This window comes from Phaethon aethereus (assembly GCF_964289735.1).
Source record: "Phaethon aethereus genome assembly, chromosome: 3".
In the NCBI taxonomy this organism is placed as follows: Eukaryota; Metazoa; Chordata; class Aves; order Phaethontiformes; family Phaethontidae; genus Phaethon; species Phaethon aethereus.
In genome coordinates this window covers 21,562,136-21,587,012 of record NC_138576.1, presented here as the reverse complement: position 1 = coordinate 21,587,012, position 24,877 = coordinate 21,562,136, and the positions used below count along the sequence as shown (strand labels likewise).

The 24,877-nt window shown below is 38.6% G+C and overlaps 1 protein-coding gene across 1 annotated transcript in view; it reads left to right on the top strand.

Annotated features, from left to right (window-relative positions):
• TPO (thyroid peroxidase) overlaps window positions 1–24,288 on the top strand; it is a gene marked incomplete at both ends in the record, with an annotated part of 46,219 nt that extends 21,931 nt beyond the window's left edge. The window contains 7 exons of the mRNA XM_081998006.1: window positions 4,385–4,900; window positions 13,012–13,270; window positions 13,792–13,962; window positions 15,495–15,732; window positions 19,198–19,406; window positions 19,932–20,102; window positions 24,128–24,288. Of these exons, the coding sequence (XP_081854132.1) occupies window positions 4,385–4,900; window positions 13,012–13,270; window positions 13,792–13,962; window positions 15,495–15,732; window positions 19,198–19,406; window positions 19,932–20,102; window positions 24,128–24,288 (1,725 nt within the window). The remainder of the gene's footprint in view (window positions 1–4,384; window positions 4,901–13,011; window positions 13,271–13,791; window positions 13,963–15,494; window positions 15,733–19,197; window positions 19,407–19,931; window positions 20,103–24,127) is intronic.
• Window positions 24,289–24,877: the final 589 nt, after the last annotated feature.

The window sequence follows — 24,877 nt, the reverse complement described above, 5'->3', positions numbered from 1 at the left end:
GACCCACAAGTGCATCCTTCAGTGCTCCAAACAAGGGACATATTTCAGATTTCTACCTCGGAGCTGTGCAGAGATTCATCACAGACCGTGTTTCAAGGATGCACACTCGATGACAAGTTACATGTGCCTGTACTAAATCTAGCACTGAATGTAGCCTAGGAGCTGCTCCTGCTCAGCAGTGTAGCCTAGCAGGGGAATGGGGTCAAGCCATATCCATGGATACCGTTGGGATTTAGTCCCTGATACTCAGAATGGACAAGGCAGGGGAACATACAAAGAAATTCAGGCACAACCCTGTAAGTATTAGATAAGTTTCCCAACTTGTAGATTCATTACATGATCACAGTCCCATGAATTTTTCAGCTCCATTTTGTTATTATTCTGTAATTCACAGTTTAGAGAGACAGTTATGAAGATGGTTGTACTTTTGCTTTTATTGTATGTCTAGTATTTAGTGACCGTTTTGGTCAAAGGCAAAGAATAGACACTGCTTTTTAAAAGAAAAAGGAAGGGGGTTGTAGTTATTAGTGTGACCAGAGGGACTATTTTTTGAACACTGAAACAAAATGCTCTTACCCCCAGAAAGGTCTTCTTCCTGAAATCTTAATTAAAGCTAACGTCCACCCATTAAATATTGGGAAAACTGCCCCAGTTAGCTTTATATGTTCACATTTTCTATGAAGAAACTGTGGCTGGTTTCCAAAGACAGTGAAACCAATAGCATATTACCCAACAAACACGGAGGATGCAGTTTGCACTCTTGCTGTGTTCCAAGGGAGAATCCACCCACGGAAAAGGACAACAATGCTTCCAGCTGCACGTCCTCTCTGGGGATTTCACTGGGGGAGGAAGCTCCTGACTGTGAGGTTAGGGAAGCTGTCTGGAAAATGTTCTCAGTCAGGGCAAGTCAGTGAAGGATTGAAAACTGTGGTAGTGCATTAATATTAATTACAAATGTAGGTAAGTGATTCGTAGGCTAGCAGGAACCGTTATGATTTTCTGTTCTGGACATTTTCACAATAAAGGCTATAAAGTTTCACAGTGATTCTCACATCGAGCTTGTAGCTTCTGGTAGAGCCTGAACATTCTTTTTCTGTATTTTTTCAAGATCCCATAATGTGAAAAAAAAAACAAACCATCACTAGCATTAGTTTATACTTCTTTTACAGCAGCCTGACACATCGAACAGGGTTGTGGAGACAACCTGTCATTCCTCAGATGATTATTTCAGGTTAGGTCTGAGACGTGATGAGGCATTAGAAAGACTTTCATAGAAGAGCTACTGACTTTACGCCATATTAATTATGTTGCTGACAATGTTACACATGGCACATACACATAGTAAGATACAATCCTGAAAAGTTTTCAGACAGTTCAGATACAAAAAGTTGGAAAAGAAACAGAGGCACAGAGAAGTGAGGTGATTTGCAAAAGGTGACATGTAACATGACAGGTTACTGTCTCAGCTACAAATGGATCAGTCTGTGCACGCTCAACAACCAGAAAAGCACGCACCTGCCTTTTTCTTCTGTATTTCAGAGGGAGCAGTTCACTGTCAGATGGGGTCATGGATTCCTCTCCGAGTTTCATGTACACGAATAAACATTCATGTTTTCCCTATTGGCACACTTTCATAGACCATAAGCTACGTTTACTTTTAAGTCTGCAGCAAAAATCCTTTTACAAGGTCATTTCTCACAGAACAAATTCACAATAAAAAGAACTTTTCTTCAACTGAAGTAACAGTTTAGGCATTGTGGTACACTGAGACAATTAGTGCCTTTCATTTTCCTACACATAAAAGAATTTCACCATAAAAAGGTTTGACCATGCATATATAATAAGAGTTTAAATCAATGTGCAGCTATACTAGGAAAAACTATTGTGGCCAGAGAGGGTTTTGTTGAGAGCTTTTTCCTCAGAATTATGCAAAGGAAAGGAAAAATTTATATTAATATTATTCATTAGTTTGGGGGAAAAAAGTTATTGTGTATCCATTTCAGCAGAAAAGGGTCTTTTATTTTCCTCAGATTATTTTTATGTCATTTGAATAATAACGTAAGGAACCTCTCATTTGCACACAGCTTATGCCATGAAAAGGGAAAGGACTGCATTATGCAGTTCTCCCAGTCCCTTAATGTTCATTACTGCTGTTTTTCTCCACTGGGGCACAGAACAGTTTGAATTGAAATTGCAGAGGCAGTTAACTAAAGATTATTCAGTGTGAACTTCATTCACTGTTGATATGTTTTGTTCTGAGCCTTGCTGTTTAACAGCTTAAAGGCCTCTCATACATTTTTTTCCCAATGATACTTGAGTTATTCCAGGTTTTCCTGATAACTAGAGGCATTCAAACACATGCAATGCTGTGGCTGTCAAGTTCAGGTATTTGTAGTATGAGGTGAGCTTCCTGCTTGCATTACCAGCTGAAGGGAAAAAAAAGCCACACTAATAGCAAGAGACTTAACAATAGAGACAAATACTAAATAGAAAACCCAAGGCAGAGAAATCACTGATTTCAGCAACCAGTGAAAGAAAAAAAAAGGAAAAGAAATTACAAATTTCCTTCAAAATTAACCTACTTTGATTTGCTAAAACCTAGGTATTGAAAAAATATTTGTAGAATTTCTTTGCCAAGAAAAACTTGAAAAAGAAACGAAACCCTTTCTTAACTTAAATGTTTTATTGGTATCAATCCCTACTGACATGGGTTTTCAGTAGTAGGAAAATTTTACTTTGTATAATAAATGAAGTAACTATGTTGTTATATGCAGCTATTGAATTCCATTCTGAAGTTGCTCTGTTACTTTTACCCCCAATTAAATGACTATTATACCTTCACAGACTGACCTCTATATTATTAGAAGAATGAAGAAGAAATTACATCTTTTTACATAACATCTGCAGTATTCACTGTCTTCTGCCAAAGAGTTTTGAAAAATGAAAAGCAATCAGACAGGATGCAAACAAGAAGGGTTAGCTCAGGTGTTTGTACAAAACATTTATTTTCTCCTAGTCAAATTTTGAAAGATTTTTTTTTCTGGTATATTTCTACAGCTTTATTAAGTGTTATCTCTACCTACTTCATGTTGATTCATTGATAAGAAAACCCTAGATTTATATTCCCTGAAACTCAGACTCCATGATTATGATAACTTTTTTAATTGAGGTTAATCTTTTTTAAACTCTTGGAACAGACAGGCTGTTATGGCTCATTGTTGGTGCATGATGCAGTGCTGTTAGAATTTGGAAATAATGTGTTTTTCAGAAAGAGAGAGTTGGTAAAGCCAAATCTGCATTAGACAACACAGAGATTTTAGTAATTTTGAAACATGGCACTTTTTGGTTTAGTGGTGAACTCTGTTCTTTCAAATAGAATTGATGCTCTAGGATATCCTACAATGCGAATAAAACCTCTCTTCCTTTCTCTCCTCCTCCAACATCTCAGCTGCCCTCCCCACATTTGTTAAGTTATTTACATACCATTTTCAGTGCTCTCCTGTGACAAAACTTCTAGCTTATTATCTCCTAATACTCTTACCTGTACCCCAAGATGTCATTTGATAATTGCCACATGGCTCTCTCAAGCCCTTTACCGATATTTGGAATAGCTGAGCAAGCAACAGGCAGGTTCAGACTATTTCCATGCTGACTAGCACATAAATGCTGGATCACCATTTGACCTGGGTCTCTCGACTGTGGGTGGGTCAAACCGATAAAGGACTGGGAAGTCTTTCATTTGGCAAGGGATATGTGCAGCCTTTGCTTTTTACAAAGACAGTTAGGATTCAATACTTGTAAGACACCCGTCGCTGTAAAATAATGTGGGAGAAGGGTTGCGGGGGACTGGCAGAAAGCAGAAAATGAGTAATTACAGATGCCTTTTTTAGTTAGGAAAATGGATTAAAATTAAGTATCGAAACAAAGCTTTTACAGCGTGCTGCTGCAGACATTGAAACTCTTCATTACGTTTTCATGTACACGTGTAAACTTGCTGTTTCACTTGGTGTTTAGTAGAACATAATTTCACCAGATGTTCATGTCTTTTCACCGTGATACATTTTGTGATTAATTTTGATTGTGAAGCAGACTAATTTAGGTGTAAAACTATGCAAAAGAGGTTACATCATCAGCTTGCTCTTATGACAGAGTAAAGGTTTTGGGGTTTATTTCTGTCTTTGCTTTAAAATGGTCGAATCATCTTTCTGCTTAAATCTGATGGGAAGCAAAGCAATCTCTATAGGCTTAGAATATGTCATTCCAGTAGATGAGAACTGAACACCTGAAAACTGAGACAGAGGATGGAAATATTTACACAAGCCTTAATTCAATAGCCACAACTGTTGCCTTCATCTCAGAAAATACCCCCTTTTTTTTTATGCAGGTGACCACCAATGATACATTATCTGCAAGGATGGATTGCCTGCCCTTCTACCGCTCATCTCCTGCGTGCGGCACTGGTGATCATGTTATTCTCTTTGGAAACCTATCAGCACTAAATCCAAGACAACAAATCAATGGCTTAACCTCTTTCCTTGATGCTTCTACCGTCTATGGCAGTACCCCTGCCACTGAAAACAAGCTGAGGAATTTAACAAGTGAAGAAGGCCTTCTTAGAGTAAACATGAAATATCATGATAACCACCGGGAATATCTACCTTTTACAGACTGGATCCCATCACCTTGTGCACAGGACTCGAACGCAAGTAGAGATGAGAGGATTGAATGCTTCATGGCCGGGGACAGCCGATCCAGCGAGGTCACGTCTCTGGCAGCTATGCACACGTTGTGGCTGAGAGAGCACAATCGCCTGGCCAGAGCCCTCAAAAAGATCAACGGCCACTGGACCGCTGAGACAGTCTACCAAGAAGCCCGAAAAATTGTTGGTGCTCTGCATCAGGTTGGCTGCTTATTTGCTTATCTACACATTGCAGTGAATATCTTAGAACAGAATCAATCACAAAACTTCAAATCTGTAAGTGGTTTTGGAGATGATGTTACTGTTTATTTGCCACCTATTTCTGTTTTTCAATTCTGGCATGTTTAAAGTGTCTTCTGTTTTCCACTTTCCTGAATGCAATGTCCTTGTCCTTAGTTTGTCCAGACTCCCCAGCGCTCCGATTTTCATAGCAGTTTCCACCCTGCCTCATCTTCAGTTTCTACCCCTTCCTCATCTGCAGGCTTCTCCGGTGTCTGTTTTGTCTATGGAAGAGGCCTTTTCAGATGTGTTTCTTTGTAGGGGTTTTTTTTGGTAAAGGAAACAAAAAGTAATACCTCTGTATTTACAGAGTGTTAAAAATGCTTACTTTCTCATAGGAATTATATGAATTAATAACTTTCCTGTGTAAAAATGCCTGTGAAGTTCTCAACGACACATTAATACAAAAACTTCGAGGGCTACTCTTGATAGGAGATAGAAGGAGAAATAAATGTGGGAAAATACAGAAGAAAAGAGTCCATAAGAATGTTTATATTAGAACTGAGAATAGGAAAATCTATTTCTACTCAGTATTTTTCCTCCCCTTCTTCCCCTGTCCTGAAGTAGCTACACAGGCTTTATCTCCCTTTTTTCCTCACAATTCTGGTATTCAGTGTGGACAGCTTCAGGTCCTGCCGACCTCCATGTGACCCTATCATAAACAAAACAAAGTGACAACATTCGACAGGATTTCTCTTGCACAAAATATAATCTGCCTGTTTACAGTGTTAGAGGCAGTCACATCTGAATGGCATCAGGACCCAGGTGGATTTGTCTGGTATTAGCCCAATAGGTGGGAGGATGTTGTGGCTCCCTGTCCTCAAGTCCAGCCAGCACAAGGGTCTCACTCACTCTCTCTGCAGGTCCTCAAGTTTCTTATGCTGCTCATCATCTCTGGGCTGGAAACTCACTAGTGATCGCACACGCACACTCAGAATAGAGTACATCCACAAAGAGGGTAGATAGAAATAGGATTTCAGAAGAATATAGCTTAAACTGCAGAGATCAAACACAGGGCTCAGTGAGATGAGCGCACTGATCAGCTAAGTCTCCACACTCAGACTACCCTCTATTTTCCCATGCTTCTTCCTCCCCGGTCCACTTTGACCCCTCCGTTTCCCCACCTTTGCTCCTTTCCCTGAATACCCCATAGTTTTTCACACATTCCTGTAACTCCTTAAAACATCGCAACCAAAGTTCTACACAGTCCCCCCAAGTCATCTCCTCCCTGCACCCCACAACGAGTCCAACCCCTGTAGGCAACCTCCCCTTTAGCTTGCGTGACACTCGGGATAGTTTCATTCATTGGCTCATCTTGGCAGGTTTCACACCCGGGCTTGGGGTACGGCAGCTCTCTCTGGTGGCCTTGGGGGACAGATGATCTCATGAGCCCCTTTTCAATGGTTTGGTCACTCAGGTTGCTGAACCTGAAGTTGCTCCTCCGATCCTCACCGGGGCCTTTGCGTTTGTGGGGATTCACCTTTAATCAGACAACCTAAGAACAGTGATTCGGTCTGTCCGTTTTAATCCATGATACTGGATGAGCAATATCAGGACCAGGATAAACTGAAGGCTAGGGGACTTTCATATGCTTTCTGATTCTCGCAAACTGATAACGGCAGGAGACTTTTTTGAAGATAAATTGTGGAAGGAGGGAGGAAAATTTTACTATTCTGATAAAACAGTTATCCTTTCTTCTGCCACAATTCTTAGTCAGCAGGATACGTTAAGAAACAACCTGCGTTCTCTGGTGTGTTGTTATTTGCACTTAAAGCCAGATAACTTCAGAAAAGCAACATAGCTTATTTAATTATATTTAGTCAGTCCTTTTGAAAAGTTTGGCTTTTTTTGCAATATAAATTTTGTTTACATTAACTATGTCAGCTCCTCTGCTGTAAATGTGCACTTTGCATTAAAATAATGGCACTTACAATTCAGAATTGTTGTTAATACTTGTTAGAAGAAAAGTGTAAATCCAAAAGTAGGCCTCTGTGCATTCATACACTTCTGATTTATGTCTAGTCACATTATGGCCCGAAATAAAACATTTTGTGCAAGGCAATATGCTGCATGAATCTGGGCTACTCATTATCTCTACTAGTATTAGAGACTAATGAGATTTGCCTATGGCTTATTAGAAATGTGTTTGAGTTATACCTAGCTGGTTTAGAGACATTCATTCAAGAGAGATAATTGGAGTATCTCTGTTAATGTGGTATGATAACCAGCACACTAATGACAGCTCTAGTTGAAGTTACGTTGAGAATTCCACTCTAAAAATTAGTTTTAGTTGCTACACATTTCTAAAATTCCCTATTTTTGGAATGAAGACTCACAAGTATAATTTTTTACCTGTGGGTGTGTAATTATAGTGAATTGAACAAAAAGCCTTCCCTTCCTCCTAGAATAAGAAGAAAGAAAAAAAAAATATCTCTAGACCACACTTTTCCTCCTAGATGTTTTTTTGGCAGCATAAATATCTCTAGTGACAAGTGTTTAATAATAGAAATTTGACAAAGTTACCAAACATAGCAACTGCATGTTGATATCCTGGACAAAAGGTATCTTTTTCATTGCATTGTAAGCATGTTTCGTTGATAAGTAGTAGTTTATATGAGCCACGAAAGTGGTTAACTCTCCCCTTGTATTCTGCAGGAATAACACATGCTTAACGCTAAAGTATTAACACTTCAGTACACAGTGGTAAAAATATATACCCTGACTTACCTAGTGTTTTGTGCAAAAAGACATTTTTTCACTGTCATTTACTAACTGAAACTATCTGCTTGTTTTGCTTATTCCTGTTTTAACCAAAGAAAACAGAATAAGCAGAATTGGGATTCCTTCTTTTAAGCTATTAGAAAGCAAATACCTTAAACAAAAACTGTAGACAAAACAGTAAAATATGCTCAATTATGCAACAGCTACAGTCTTAACATTGCTATTTCATACATACGTGGTTTGCAGGATGCAATAACATGCATATGTGCTGTTCCTCCCAGAGACCGTTTCCCCTGATGTGCAGCTTGGATCGTGCAAGTCAGATGATGTGGCTCTAGTCAGAGTGAAGCAGGAGTTTGAGAGATCAATCTGAATCAAATTCTCTTTGATTTATTACAGTAACAGAGAACCGTCTCTGAATTAATGCTGTTACTGCCAGTTGATCCCAATTGTAGTTGACAACTGCCTTTAGTTTTCAGTGTATATAAGTGTTTTTTCCACTTCCTTCTACATCTGCTTGTGTTCTCTGAGCATCTTGCATCCCTACCTCTCTACGATCCGAGACTTGGGTTGAAAGTCGGTGTCTTCTGAGGCTGACAAACTAACTTAACTACAGTTATTGGGTTCAACATGAATAACTTGGATGAAACTTGTTTGTGAAATTAAATGATAAGATAACTCCTCTTAGAGCTTGAACTCTATGAAAATATGAAGGATAAATAGATAATGACAGATATTTTAAAAGAGCATGTGTTGCACACTGTCATAACTCATGTTTATAAAGAGGTTTGTTTTTTTCAGACTACTAAGAGAACTATAATAATGTGTTCATTATTTATTAAAAATTGAACTATGATACAATCGCGCTTTACAGAAAAGTTTAGGACTTCAACACCATCTGTAAATCCTTTAATATCTACAGTGAGAACTTCAAACCAGCTGTGCATAGCACTTTAATGAATTAAACATCATTGCTATGTTTGGTTGTTCTCTATTATTTCTGCAATCTTTCCCAAGTGCAGGAGCTTCAGTTAATTGGATCTTCACTATCTCAGTGCGATACTATTCCTTTGCAGTTACCTCTGGCCAATGGCAAAGACAAGCTGCAATTTAGGCCTTACTTATTCTTATAATAGTTCATATACTTTTATATTCTCTCTTCCAGCCTTTTTTATTTTCCTTTTCTGTCCATTGTGCCCCATTGACAGCCCCTTTGGAAAATAATGCAGGGGTTTTGGCAAGGGAAGTCTGCTGAACCTTGCAAGAAGTAATATGAATTACTGTATCTTTTACACCTAATTTGAAATAACTTTTAACATGAACAAAAAATTCTCAAAAATAATCTGAAATTATGTAACATATTTCATAGAATCATAGAATCATAGAATCATAGAATCATAGAATGGTTTTGGTTGGAAGGGACTTTAAAGAGTCCTGCCATGGGCAGGAATACCCTCTGGTTCCACTAGACTGGGTTGCTCAAATTTCCAAATATCTAATGTATGGCTGACTTCTGCTGGAGGTGGACCAGCCTGGAGGCCAACCCAGCTAGGATGCTCACTGAGTTCATAAGGACACTTGGGAACCCCTGCTGTAATTTTGTCTTCTGAATAAGAGGGATGCTGCCTTTTACACTAATAGCCTGTTTAACTTGGAGTATTATTCAGAATCACAGAATCACAGAATCATTAAGGTTGGAAAGGGCCTTCGAGATCATCAAGTCCAACCATCAACCCAACACCACCATGACCCCTAAAGCATGTCCTGAAGTACCACATCCACATGTTTTTTGAACATTTCCAGTAACGGTGACTCCACCACCTCCCTGGGCAGCCTGTTCCAATGCTTGACCACTCTCTCAGTGAAGAAATTTTTCCTAATGTCTAATCTACACCTCCCATGGCACAACATGAGGCCATTTTCTCTCGTCCTATGGCTAGTAACTTGGGAGAAGAGGCCAACATTCACATCACCACAACCCCCTTTCAAGTAGTTGTAGAGAGCGATAAGGTCTCCCCTCAGCTTCCTCTTCTCCAGACTAAACAACCTCAGCTGCTCCTCATAAGACTTGTGCTCCAGACCCCTCTCACCAGCTTCGTTGCCTTTTTCTGGACACGCTCCAGCACCTCAGCATCCTTCTTGTAGTGAGGGGCCCAAAACTGAACACAGTATTCAAGGTGCGGTCTCACCAGTGCCGAGTACAGGGGCACGATCACTTCCCTACTCCTGCTGGGCTCACTATTTCTGATACAGGCCAGGACGCTGTTGGCCTTCTTGGCCACCTGGGCACACTGCCGGCTCATGTTCAGCCGGCTGTCAACCAGCATCCCCAGGTCCCTTTCCCCCGGGCAGCTCTCCAGCCACTCCTCCCCAAGCCTGTAGCGTTGCATGGGGTTGTTGTGGCCAAAGTGCAGGACCCTGCACTTGGCCTTATTAAACCTCATACAGTTGGCCTCTGCCCATCGATCCAGCCTGTCCAGATCCCTCTGCAGAGCCCTCCTACCCTCCAGCAGATCAACACTCCCACCCAACTTCATGTCATCTGCAAACTTACTGAGGGAGCACTCGATCCCTTCATCCAGATCATCAATAAAGATATTGAACAAGACCGGCCCCAGAACCGAGCCCTGGGGAACACCGCTTGTGACCGGCCACCAGCCGGATTTAACGCCATTCACCATTATATGATTCATTATATGATAAGATGTAAAATCCATACAAAGCTTTTTCTGACAGTCTTGTAATCACTCAGATTCTGTTTCTGACTGAATATTTACCAAAATATTGATTGAATTGCTAGGAAATCAGAATTTTATTTTCTCTGATATGACTAAATGAATAACAATTTAAAACTCTCGATCCTGCTGTTACTATCGGGTCATATAGACTACTAAAGTAATTTAAATATTGATCATATGGGCTCCTCTTTAAAATACAGTGCCCATTTGTCATCATTTTCCGGTAAACTATACCATTGAAACAATGACTGCTGTGACGTGGTAGAAATATTGGCATTATTGATTAAAATTAATTTCTTCATGAGACTTCTGTGGAGCTTGGAGTTGATAGTATGACATGCTGAATGTCTCCTAAGAGGATCTTGGATTACCACTAATCCCGTAAATGACACAAGGAGTGGGACCACTCAGTACCTTGCAAGTTCAGACTCATTGTATCCACATAAATCCCTTATGCTGCTGCAAACACCTGAAAGTTATCTTGTTAATCATAAAGGGACTCGAAGTAAGTACTAAATGGTAGAGCAGTCCATTGTACTTGTCTGCAATTTCTTTTCCATATAGTCCCTTTCTGGCTCTGATTTTATTGATGTATTTTTAGACAAGAATATTCCTTTGTTTCCACAGGGGAATCTCAGTTGTTGAAGGAACACTGTATCGAAAGAAAGTATTGTGCTTATTTATGCAAAATATGAAAGGAAATAAAGCTTTCAAATCAGTCTCTCAGATCAGGGAGAGCATGCCAGAGAATTTTAACAAAAATAATTTTGATGTTTGTCAGCTGTTTATACCTTCTTTAAAATCTATATATGTGTCAGTTATGCGAACGTGGAGTGAGCCCCTCCTTGACTTCATGCAGACGAATTCAGGCAAGGTATGTTCAGAGACTACACAAAGACTGGGTGCTACATGCTGATGTACTTTAGATACGGTTCTCTCTCAGACTCCAGATTCTTTCTGGTAGTATCATCTTCTGCTGTATTAGTAACATCTTCTTACTCTGTATTGTCTAAAAATCACCTCCACTTGATGGAGCTTTATTTAGTAAAATATCAAACTTTTTCCATCAAACAGATGCCTCTCCTAGCTCAAGGCGGGCGTAAGACCCTTTTTTACCTTAGCCTTTTAATTTTCATGTCTTGAAACGGCAACCCCTCTTCCCCCACAATGGAAACCAGAAATTAAAATCTTACCTCTGAAACAAATGAAAAATCTGAATTGCCCTTACCTTTGGGGAATCTGGTCTTTATGAGCAGCTTAGTTTGTGATTTCATTTACAATGAGCCAAAAAATGAGTCATATCAGGATGTTTGTGTCCACGGGTAACTTATTCTTCTTTAAAGTCTTTGCTTGTAAAAACTAACTCTGAATCTAAAATTAGAAAGAACAGTTGTCTTGCAAAACCTTTGTGAATGTAGCAAAAGGTTAACTTCTTAAATGACAGTGTCAGTATTAATTTCTAGCAATTATTTTATTTTCTTCATATGCTGTGTTAAAGGAGCTGTAAAAGGAATTCTAACCTAATGTGTTTCAAATGTTTTGTTCGCTCCATGATCTAACCTGAAAACGTAAAAAGGTTGTTACCTCTGCTTTCTGAGAAAACTGAGCAAACTCTGGAGGGGTTTGCTTGTCTCTGTGCTGTCCCTAACATAAAGATTACAAGTTTTTCATAAGGTCATTTTATGCCAGCTAGCTTTTCTTTATGCACTGTATCAAGTACATTTGTCTGTATATTTTATCGCACACTATACTGAACCTGTAAGGTATTTTATTGAGTTCATTATGCTTCATATTCATTCCATTATGCTTTACTGAGTTTAACGTAATCTTTAACCTATAATGCACTTTCATTTTATTTGGTACATTACATCGTTTTCCCCCTTTTTTTTAGTCATGATTACTCATATGCTTTTTTCATGCGACTGTAATGCTATTACATTATAAAAGCGTTTGGCAGAAGGTGTTTATCAGCATTTTCATTTTTGAAGTGTGTTTTTTAGGAGTCTATAAAATGGCTTGAGTTTAGCATAAAATGTCTACAAAGGGATTCTGGGCACCAGTATTTTAAAGCTGGGTCATTTCAAATATTCAGTAAAGAGGATTTATGTCACAAATCTGCCTCTGAAAATAGAATCTGTTCATATCAACAACCATTCTGGAAAGATTTTATAGTAACTCATGCTTTCATTGTCATTTTTAAGAGCATTGTAATTTACACCATTACAATCAGGGCTTCAAATCTCAGCACACCTCCTGTGAGCTGGATTACCCCCATGGATCGGAAGTGAGCAACAGTGGTAATCCCTACTCAAGAGGCTTTGGTTTAGCATTTATGGTAGGAGCTAACGGGCCTGGCTGTCGTACGGCACTGAGCAGTGCCACTGATTCTCTCCAGTCATTTATCTCCTTACCGCATAAATAAGAACGATATTGTTTACCAGCTAATACTGCTCTTAGCCATACCAAATGCTTGGAGGTAGATAAGTGAAGAAAAAAGTATTTAGCATGTGGGAATCATTATTACTCATCTGTAAAAACATTGAATGATAAATATGTCTTTTTCTTTTCTTTCAGATTATTACTTTAAGGGATTACGTTCCCAAAATCATTGGTCCAGATGCTTTTAATCTGTATATTGGCCTTTATACAGGTTATGATCCCACAATGAATCCTACAGTTTCTAACGTATTTTCAACAGCTGCTTTTCGTTTTGGTCATGCAACAATCCAACCAATAATAAGGCGATTGAATGCACAGTATTTAGATGATCCAGAACTTCCAAATCTTCATTTACATGAAGCCTTTTTTAGTCCCTGGAGACTCATTAAAGAAGGTATGGTTATACTTCAACTGTTTGAGATTTTTTCCAGAATATTGTAACATTTTTCAAAGTTACTTATCTTGAATTGTTTATTCATTTATTTAATCATATTTATTTAATGACATCACTGATTTAAGTTGTTAAATGGGTTCCAGAGCATTAACATAAACTGGAACAATTATTCTGAGCTAAAAAGTTCTCTGAATCAGACAAAAGTTATTCCCCAGATTAAACCAGTCTGGTAGATTGACAATAGATTGATGATTGATGATGAAGATGTTTCATATCTCTTTTTGTGTGGATGAATGTATTATCAGGTTGCAAATTTTTTTTACCCCCGAAGAAGCAGATGGAGCCTTTTCATAACACTATCACTTCTATTTCAACTTGCAGCACATTTTTGTATATGTTTGAATGTAAAAGCCTGTGGCCAATGTTTAAAAAACATAGAAGGATACATGCATTCACATTTGTTAAGAAAGTTATAATGCTTTATATATATGCTGTAACATGATACTATTTTGTGTTTAAAGGAGGCTTGGATCCTTTACTGAGGGGTCTTCTAGCACATTCAGCAAAACTGCAGGTGCAAGACCAACTACTGAATGAGGAATTAACAGAAAAACTGTTTGTGTTGTCCAATAACGGTTCACTTGATTTAGCATCGTTAAATTTACAGCGTGGCCGTGATCACGGACTCCCAGGTCTATTGTTTTTTCTTGAATTTTCTCCCAACTGGTAATTGAACTTTAACTGCTTATATTTGGGATGTAATCGTAAGCTTTTAGATAATAGCTTTAGTAGTCAGAAAGGTATCTTAAGTTTCTTTTAAAATGTAAGTGGCTAATATTTTTAACTTCGATGGAAACAAAGTCTTCCCCAGCACTTGAAATTAAAATAACTTGTTAAGTCTGGAATCTGAAATGACAGTACTAGTGAGTTTCCTTAGGTGTGCTTGATGCAGGTACCTGAGGCTTGCTCTTGCTGGAACCGGCTCTAGACGAGTGGAGTTTCTGCCTGCAGCAGCTACTTGCCACCAGCAGGCTGCCCCCAGCCTGTGGGACAGGTCGACTTGACTTAGACAAAACTTTGTTGGTGCTGCCGACCATAGAAGGTGTTGAGATGTCTCCAGGAGTGATGTAGATGGCTTACTTAGGTGTACATCTCATTTTGAGCAATAGTACACATTTGTGCCTCTTTTTTACACTAGATTTCTTACTCCAGTCAGCTCAACGTAAGATTGAACTAACAGTCAAGGAATGTTAGCTCAGGCCGTGGCTGTACTGGCTTAGAGGAAGACTGCTGGTCTTGGCTTAATTTGATTGCATCAGCTGTTAAGACGTACAGTAGGTTCCCAGTCCAGTGTAAAAACCTCTTACAAGCATGCCACAGCTTCTAAGAGCAGAGGCAGCAACGCTCAGCATGGTAGACAGGACCTCTTTTTCATTTCTAAAACTGTGTCCTGACCCTTGCCTGAACAGACTGCTTGTCTGCATGAATAAGGAACAAACCTGGATGCCCTTCTATGCTTTGATCCAAAGTCCAACCCATGACTGAATGATTGTCAAAGGGCGTTACACCGCTGAGTGACAACCCTCTCCATTTCTCTTGTGCAACTCTACAGCCAGGAATACACAAGTCGTTGGCCCTGGACAGTAGAAATGAAGTCTGACTCCGGCCTGGAATTTAAAGCTCTTGGTGACACCAGGGTAGAAATGGGAAGAAATTTTCTCCCAGATCAGAAATTAAAGTTTTGTCAGGAGATGGGAGGGGTTAATTCCAATGATTTAAAAGAATGTAAAAGAAATATCTTTTCCAGAGAGCTGGACATGTGCCCTAGGGCATTCTCCTTAGTAAAGTGCTTTAGTTACCAACTACATGCAGGTTACTTCTTGCCTACTCTTCACCTAACTCTTGTATTCTTAGTCTGGAAAACTCAAGACACAATGCATGCTCCTATTGTCTATTATCAAGTCTCCTTTGTTTAAATATGGGACAATTATTTCAAACCTTTATTTTCCTTCGTTAAAGTGATGTAGCAATTGCATATCCTGTAGTTTCCAATCCTGCCATCATTTACCTGATCAATTTAACCAGTAATAATAAGCCTATTTTTAGACATAACTGTCTATGACTATGATTAAGGTTTTCAGAATCCAGTGCTTATAAATTTATTAATTTCATATGTCATTCTTGACAGCCAAGTCTAATCTTCCTTTTACCATTATATTTACAGGTTATAATGACTGGCGAGAGTTCTGTGGCTTACCAAAACTGGAAACTCAAACTGACCTGAATACAATAATAACCAATCACAATGTCACTGAAAAAATCGTGGAATTGTACCATAATCCTAGCAATATTGATGTTTGGCTTGGTGGTCTGGTAGAAGACTTTCTTCCAGGTGCTAGAACCGGCCCCCTATTTGCATGTATAATTGGAAAGCAGATGAAAGCACTAAGGAATGGTGACCGGTGAGTTTATTCATGCTATTGAATCATTTGTGTAATATGCGCAATGCAAATTTTACAGATATGTGAGGATACTTCCCAGAACATAAGACAACGTGATACTTAAGCAGGCTTTAAACAAATTATTCCCTGTCTCTTCCATGCTTTTAACTTCGCTCCTTCAGTTTTGTTGGTTGAGCTTTTGCTTATTCTTCTTTGGTGTGTATATAATTTCAATTCCAGATGACATGGAGATTGTTTCTGTGGTATTGAGATGCCCTACTTTGCACTCCTGGTGGAAATGCAAGGTGCCACCAGCAGTTAATTGTGCCAGGGGCAGCTAACTTCTGCATACTGTGCAGGCTTTAGCTATCTGGTCCCTGAGGGCTGCACGGAGCTCAGGGACCTTAACCGGAAGAACCTCAACATTCTCCATGACAAGCACAGCAAAGTCAGAAGGGAGAGGCAGAGTGTTGTAATTCAGGCTTCCTAGTGGGGATAACAAAAACACCATGTACCTAGTTTTATGTGAACTGGAACTGCAGAGTACTCCCAGAATTGCCTCATCTGACACAGAATCGTATGTCCCTTCACCCAATCCTGCACAACCACCACCGGGATCTTGTGCCAGTTCAACTCTCTGTACCAGGAGGTCGGGAGAAATGCCGCTTCAGGTCACAAAGGGGTGCAAGATGCCATATGCATCTTGCTTCTGCTCCTGAAGCAATTATAAAACCAACCTTTTTTCATCTCTGTCATGTACTTGTGGCAGTAATTTTGAATCTCATGAGAAGACTAATTTTAAACTGCTCACACCATGCTAGCAGCAGTGTTTTAAGTAGATCTGGTCTTTACGCTCACCTTTAAGCTCCTGTCATAAGTCACTGTTGTGGAAAGAAACCATTATGTAAATAAGCATCCAAGGCAGAATTTAAATCTGAACTTTAAAAAATGTTAGTTAATTAGCTCACAGGAAAAAGCAATGTTAATCATAAAGGTGGTATCCTGTTAGCACAAACTGTGTAGACAACAAACATTCCACTCAGCAACGTTAAAAACATGGTTGAAAGTCTTCTGAATTGTACGGGCATACTTGGCCCTATCTGGGGAAGGATAATCTATCAAGGCCCTTCCAGCCTTGTTTCCATTACTCAGTGCTTTACAATGGTTCTTTATTATTCAGTGTCTTAGCATACCACTAGCATTAGTAAAACTTAAGCATAATTTAACATTAACTTCAAACTGAGAAAAACATATTTCTAATAATAAATGAATTCTCTAAGTTTCTGCCACAAAGTTTGTGTTAACTAACTTAAATGTGAAATGGTATTGTCATTAATACTATAATAAGGAACTATCTAAGAGAAGTTAGAAGTAAGTGAAAACATATTATAGTTGTCACACAGTAAGTATAAGAATGGAAAAGTCAAACATTCATTGTAGTGCCAATAGATTGCCTATTGGGTATTATCTATATCTGCATTAGTAACATTACATGCTTACTAGATAACCTAATCGACGTGTCAGTAAGTAGGGATTTCAAAACATCTCTTCTAACCTACTTGTTTAAGTTCAGAAATCAGAACTAAGTGGAATTTTTGACCGATTGAACTCCACCCTGATAACCTTAAAATCTTTGGTCAGTAATCTGACAAAACATCAAGGGATTTCTTTTTCCAGTGTCCTAAACTCAGGCACTGTCTTAACCTCAGCCAAATTACCTGGAACAAATTGTTTCTGTTCCATCAACCATGACTTTCTTTTTCCATCTCTTCCTACTCTGAATCTTTTTGTGACCTCAGGACTTGCAATAGTTGGGAAAAATTCTGAAGGTGACTTTGTCAGTTTTTGCATGGGAGGGCTTGCGCCTTTTTTTTTTTTCTTTTATTTATTTCTTTTTTTATTCGAACCCTGTAAAATTCACCTGTAAAATTTTGGTCACCTGATATAGATCTATTGGAGCAACCTTTGTTACATTACACGCCTATCTGCTGGGTAGATTAAAAAACAATTTTCTGCTCAAGCCTTCTCAGCAGTGTAGATAAAACTGAATTTTGTGATGAAAGTAGAATAGGTTTTAATGTATATGAAAGGTGAAATGACAGGTGTAGGAGAGCTGAGTGAAGCAAAGTCTCTGATGTCTTTGGTTATGGGAAGGGGCCTGGGAATGGTCAGTGAGGTTTCAGGATGCTCTGAGAAGTTTTGGGACAGTGTGCAGGTGAGGGATAGGAAGAAAGCATCTCTCTCCTTTTCTCTCTCCAGCCCCTCCATCTCTCTTATACTTCTTGTCACAGTGCTGCTGACGTATGGGACATTCACTCCATCCCTGGTGCTGTAGATTGCACCTCCTCCAATATAGGCAAAGTGGGACAGGTTTCTCCCCAAACTGTCCTGCTGTAGGTAACTATTTGCCTATAAAGCCAGTTTTCAAAAATTTCACATGCATTTACCTTACTCAACCAGTACACTCCTGTTGGCAGCAATTTGCCCTGAAAAGCCTCACCTGGGCTAATTGGCCTGAGTACCACAGGGAACTATCTTAGCAGTGCTTAGTAGTGCTTAACACTATTTAATGTACTAATGCAGATGTGCTATAAAACTCTCCAGAAATATTTTTTTGCTATTCATGACATGTCTTCATGTACAAAATGTTTATCTTTTCTTATTTTCCCCAGTGTTTTCTTTCCCTTTCTTTTTACATTTAAATACATATGTATGTGTGTGTATGCACACGTACATATTATATATAACATATATCATTTAACAGATACACCTTTGTAGCACCAACTTGATCTTCTGTTCTGGCACCGCACTCCTGATCTGACAAAATGGAAAAAGCAGCTCCCCTCTGTTCCAGCTGGTCCTCTTAGTTTACCTCCTTGTACGATCAAAAGCGCAATTACTGTCTTACAATTTTCTACTGTAATTAATTCACATATCTACAGCTTTCTTAGCAAATTAAGAACTCCATACTAAACAGGAGAGCATTTGGCAATGCCTGTTTTCATAGCAACCATTCAGTAATGGTAAGCACAATTCAAAAGCTATGGTGGCTACTCCTGTAATACTCCTGTAATTTATGCTCAAAACACTTTATGAGTGCATGTTGAATGCTGGTGTGCATAAGATTAAGCATCCAGTTCAAACAAATTAGTTCCAAGTTTTTCTGTCAGGACTATAACTTTTTTTGTGGCCCTGTATCATCACTGAAAAACAATCCTGCAGATAGGAATAATTAATAGTTTCAACCAGCTGACTTTAACACATCATCTGAGTTGACCAGTATGTTGGACTCACACTAGACTTTTTGTGACTTTCAAACTGGGTGTGTAAGTCTGCAGATCATGGTGTTTACTTTTATTATTGTTGTATCCACATACATTTTGCTGTAATTCTTATTTTTGGTCTTTTACATAAGGTATTATGAAAGTAAGAATAATCAGCTCTTTGAATTTGATCTTTTCATAATGTTTCTATCAATCTTTCCAGATTTTGGTGGGAAAATGATGGTGTTTTCACAGAAGCTCAAAAGTATGAACTCAAAAAACACTCATTGTCCCGCGTGATTTGTGACAATACAGGAATTTCTCAAGTGCCAGCAGATGCCTTTCAACTTGGAAAGTTTCCACAGGATTTTAAGCATTGTGACAATATACCTGGGATTAATTTAGAAGCTTGGCAAGAATTCTATCAGGAAGGTAATCTGGTAATTACCAATCTTTTCTGGCAGGAGGGGAGAGTAATCACCAGTTAGGGCACTGACCTTGCTTATGGCAGGTCTTGAGTTACTGGTCTGATGCACATCTTTAGTATTTCTACCACTTAGAAATGGGATCTAGATCTTTCTCTCCTTCTCTCGCACCTTCCTCTGTAAAAAACATAGTGTTTGCCAACTCATCTCTGATAACATGAATGGCTTGTGAGATATCCAGACATTATGGCAATTGGGGCAGGAGTTCTTGGACAGATATAAAATATTAACTAAGAACTTTGCAGTACATACTGTTCGAATATTATGTTAATTTTACAAGGATTATAAGTCAAACCTGATGTATTCCATATAAATTCTTGTCAAGAAATTAACAATGAAATTCCTGATCACCTTAAAACATGTGAGTAATTTCACTGAAGTTAATTTATAACACTAATGGAGAATAATGTCCATTTGCAAGGGTAAGGTGGTAATTTTCTAAAAGCTTGTAATACAGTCTTTTTATTTGTAGAGGAAACATGTGGAACACCAAAGAGTGTGGAAAATGGTGATTTTGTATATTGTTCAGAATTTGGAAAGTCTACAGTGACTTACTCATGTCGATACGGATTTCAATTAAAAGGAGAAGAGCAATTAACCTGCACAAGTGAAGGATGGAACTTTGAGGCTCCCATTTGTATAGGTATCTATTTTTTGTTTCTGAATTTTCTAAAAGCTAAAGTCCAGCACAACTCATCAGAAGTTAACTTCCTCCTATGCTCTATTGTAGTCAACTTTCTGGGTTTATAGGTACAACATGATAATATGAAAGTTTCCTTGCTCCAGAATTGTTGTCTCAATCTCTACCCATCCTAATTCAGCAATCAAGTTGATGATAGGAAAATGTCACTAAAAATTACCTAATTAAGCAAAAATTGAGTCTATTAAAAACCAGTAGGAAAAAAAGCAGTAAATCAGAATTATACATTATTTCCTCCAACATTCAACATAACAGCAAGACAGACGGTTGTCACTTCCCTAACTTTGTTTCAATGGATGCTCTACATACAAAATGAACTTAGTACCAGTACTTCATGTATCATCGTAATAAGTTAAGCAAAAGTGACAAACAAAAAAATACTGGGAAGTGCATAAATGAAATTAAGCAAATTAATTATCACTTCAGTTCCAACTTCCCTCTCCCAAACAGCTGTGAAAATATTTGCCAGAAGTGAATTACTTTTGCATGTACAAAAGTAGAGCAGGTGAAAAATCAGTAAAAAGATACTGTCTTTTGACATTTCACACGTGTTTTTAAGGGAATACTTTTCTGTTGTTTTAATTATTCTTTTATTTTTTCGTTTCCTTTTGCCTTGTTTTTACTGTTGAATAGAATAGGATAGGAAGAAAGAGAATGTGGCAAATACTTCCTCACAAGACCTTCACTCGTTGCAGCTATGAAGGATGAATTGTATCTGTTCACATTTCAAATGTGTGTGTTCATAATGGAGTGTGTGTGTATATATTTTTATTTATATATAAATAAACACATACTTAAACTGCTCATCTTTATAAGAACATGAGAGAAAATGAAAGCAGAAAAGGCCATATTTAGGAATATATTATGGATGGTGGTAAATTAATTTGAATGCAAGTGCTGCAGCTGATCCGCAATAAAGTCTGCTTATCAGTATTTCTGTGACAGCAGAATAGAAAGCTATTCATTCTAATTGTATACCTGGTATGGAAAAAGTCAAATGAAATTTGCAGCTCTTTCCTTTATTCAAATCCTATTTATCCACTGAATTCCACCCACATAAATACCATATAAAGAAATAAAGCTGTTAAATGAATTATAATAAAACCTTTTCAATAGATTAATGTTCTGGCAGCAAACTGAATAAATAAGTTATATGAATGAATCATTCCTTGTCCCAGTTTCTTTTAATATGTTCAGTAATGTAAACAAAAGACTGTATATCTGCTATAGGAAACAAGCTGCTGCGTATACTAAATAAGCAATGCCTTCATTAAAAGAAAACCATCAAAACCCACTTATGCAGATGCTACTTGAGTTTTACAGTAGAAAGCACTTTGTTCCATACATGTTTGTGCAATGTGTTCCCATTCTTTTAAATGTTCAGCAAATTAGGAATAAGTCAAGCAATATAATGAGGAGGATAGAGCTTAGCATTTCTGCAGATGGTTTCAAAATTACATGCTGCTCTGGAAAAGGCAGAATGGCATGTTGGCAAAAGCATAGGAATCTAAGAGCTGTTAATTCCCGCTTACTAACTTTGGCTTTGACAGAAATCATTTCTATTTATTCAGGAAGTCATTTAGTGCTAGACTATGATACCTTCCTCTATACTGAATGTTATTTTACTCTTGATAGATAACTCTGTTTACTTTGCTTTAATAAAGCACTGTTCTCTTTGAGTAGTAGGGTAGGCTGGTTAAGATCTGACATGCACTATCTGGTGATGCAAAAAAGTCTTGGCTAGTTAACAGATAGCATGACTGGATCTACAAAAGCTGAAATAGCACATTTGCAGCACAGTGCAGGTAAAGCCTCTGCAGGTTTTCTTTCGCAGACGGCGACGAAGCCAGAGGGAGAGATGCAGTTAACCTAAAATGTAGTCTTAAAGGGGTAAACATAGAATCATAGAAAGATAGGATCTTTGGGTTGGAAGGGACCTTTAAAGGTCATCTAGCCCAATGCCCCTGCAATGAGCAGGGACATCTTCAACTAGATCAGGGTGCTCAGAGCCGCGTCCAACCTGACCTGGAATGTTTACAAGGATGGTGCATCTGCCACCTTGTCTATCGCTCTTGTCCTATCACAACAGGCCCTGCTAAAAAGTCTGTCCCCATCTGTCTTATAAGGGCCCTTTAAGTACTGGAAGGCCACAATAAGGTCTCCCCGGAGCCTTCTTTTCTCCAGGCTGAACAACCCCAACACTCTCAGCCTGTCCTCACAGGAGAGGTGTTCCATCCCTCTGATCATTGTTGTGGCCCTCCTCTGGACCGTCTCCAACAAGTCCATGTCCTTCCAGTGCTGAGGGCTCCAGAGCTGGATACAGGACTCCAGGTGGGGTCTCACCAGAGTGGAAGAGAGGGGCAGAATCACCTCCCTCGACCTGCTGGCCACACTGCTTTGGATGCAGCCCAGGATACAGTTATCCTTCTAGGCTGCGAGCACACATTGCAGGCTTATGTCCAGCTTTTCATCCACCAGGACCCACAAGTCCTTCTCAGCAGGGCTGCTCTCAATCCCTTCATCCCCCAGCCTCTACTGATACTGGGGGCTGCCCTGACCCAGATGCAGAACTCTGCACTTGGCCTTGTTAAACCTCATGAGGTTCACACGGGCCCATTCGTTGATTTCATTTCCTGAATAATACTTATTCAGCAGTCTTCATCCTGAGCAACAGATTATTGTCCTGCTTCAGAGAGGTGTTATGAGAGTTAATGTTTCTTAAGGGTTCTGAAGTTTAAGATTATTCCTTGCATGATTAGCCTCTTGACTGTCTCAGTTGATGGCTAGGTTTGGGCATAGTTACTGCCTTGTATGAAAATTTAAGAGAGTATCAGGCTTGATCCTATTCCCAGTCATAGAATTCCCTAAGTGGTCTGAGTGACTAGTGCTAAACTAAGTCAATATATCATTCCCACGGGGTCAATTTCTAATACTGATCAAAAAGAGCTACTTCCCTGAAGTAGCAAATCAAACATTGTGATAGGTAAGGAAAAGAGAAGAAACAAAAAGAGAAGACACAAAAAGAGAAGACACTGAAGGCTCAGCTAGTTGCCCACATAGGGGCTTGCAGTGCTTCCCAGGACCATGGGTCAGAGACATTGATTAAGCTGGCACATATTGTGCAGGACCAATGGGAAACTACCTAAAACACTGCTGGAAACCTATCTTTAGGAAACTGAATCCAATCCTGCAAGTAAGTATTACACAGAAAGAAGAAAGATGCAGAAATATGGAAAAGACTCCATTCTTTCCTTCACTGAGTACTTTCTTTCCTGCACTCCACACTGTCTCCCATTTCATCACATAATCAGAATATGAGAGTGAAATGTCTTCAATGGCCTTGGGAACAATATGTTTATGTACATTTTCCAGTGGATAATTGTTCATCTGCTCATCATTCTGTCAGGGTATTGTCATTTCACAAAATTTATATAGCATCTAGAAACAACCATCTGTGCAGTGATATTACAGATTACTGTTATAAATTCTGTAACCAAAGGTAACCAAAATTCTTGGCTCCTCAAAATCATGCCTAGAAGTGTGTAGAACTGTGCCAATGTTATTATTTTCACTATCTCTATAGAGCACAGTATGGAAAAAGTTTATAGAAGAACTCAAAGTCTTAGGACATAAATACGTGCAAGAAGAGCTCTCAAGTTTACAGTTTGCATTTTTGAAAATTCTGCCAATTGCATTTGTAGCTTTTGGAGTATTAACAAAACAGCTTTTTTTTTCATCATTTCCAGCTTAAAAACAAGCAAATAAAACCCCAAATCAAAACAAAACAAAAAACCACACAACATTGTGCTTTAAACAGTAACAATGAGGATCTTTGGCAGTATCTATGTGTCATTGAAAGTGTACAATATCTTTCACTTATGAATACTTTTAGAAGGTGTGTATAAGAAGATAGTAATCCCTCTATGTAATATGTAATGATTATTGATCAGTATGTATTCATTTTGCAGATATCAATGAATGTGAAAATGAAATTAATCCACCATGCTCTCCTTCTGCTAAATGCATTAACACTAAAGGCAGCTACAAATGTCTCCATACTGATACTTACAAGCTGGCAGAAGATGGAAAAACATGCATTGGTAATGCTTGTGAACGTAGTGTCCATTAAAACTTTCTCGGTTCTGTTTTACAATGCTGTAAAAATCATAAAATTCAGATTTATTGAAGAGCTGTTAACATATATAAAAAACCTCTACAGAGTCATGGGCATAAAGATACCATCAGGTTCTGTAAAGTAAATGGAGGTATTGAATAAATAATATAGACACAGAAGTAAGCTTTTTATTTTCCATTCCTACCATATATAAACCAATAAGTATTTCCTGACAGAGCGTATGAAGGGGGGATCAAATCTGTCCTAGTTTCTCCTAGTTAGTATCAAGACTCAGCTTCTGAATATTAACTAAGTTCCACCTATTACATTCCAAAACTGTTAACCCTTTTAGAGCTAGCATAAATTATGCATTTTCTTGTTTTTCAGCTTTTCAGCATGCACAGAGGCTGTATCGTTTCTTAAGGTTTAGGTGAGGAGTACGAGTGTAGTTTCCCACTGATGCTGAGCCATACCTGCTCTGGGGAAAGAGTGCCTTGATCTGTCAAAAGCTCCATGAAAATCTGCAATCCAAACTCAAGTGGATGGATATGTACTTTACCAAAGTGCCCAAGGGAAGCACAGAAAGTTTAGAGTGCTCAAATCT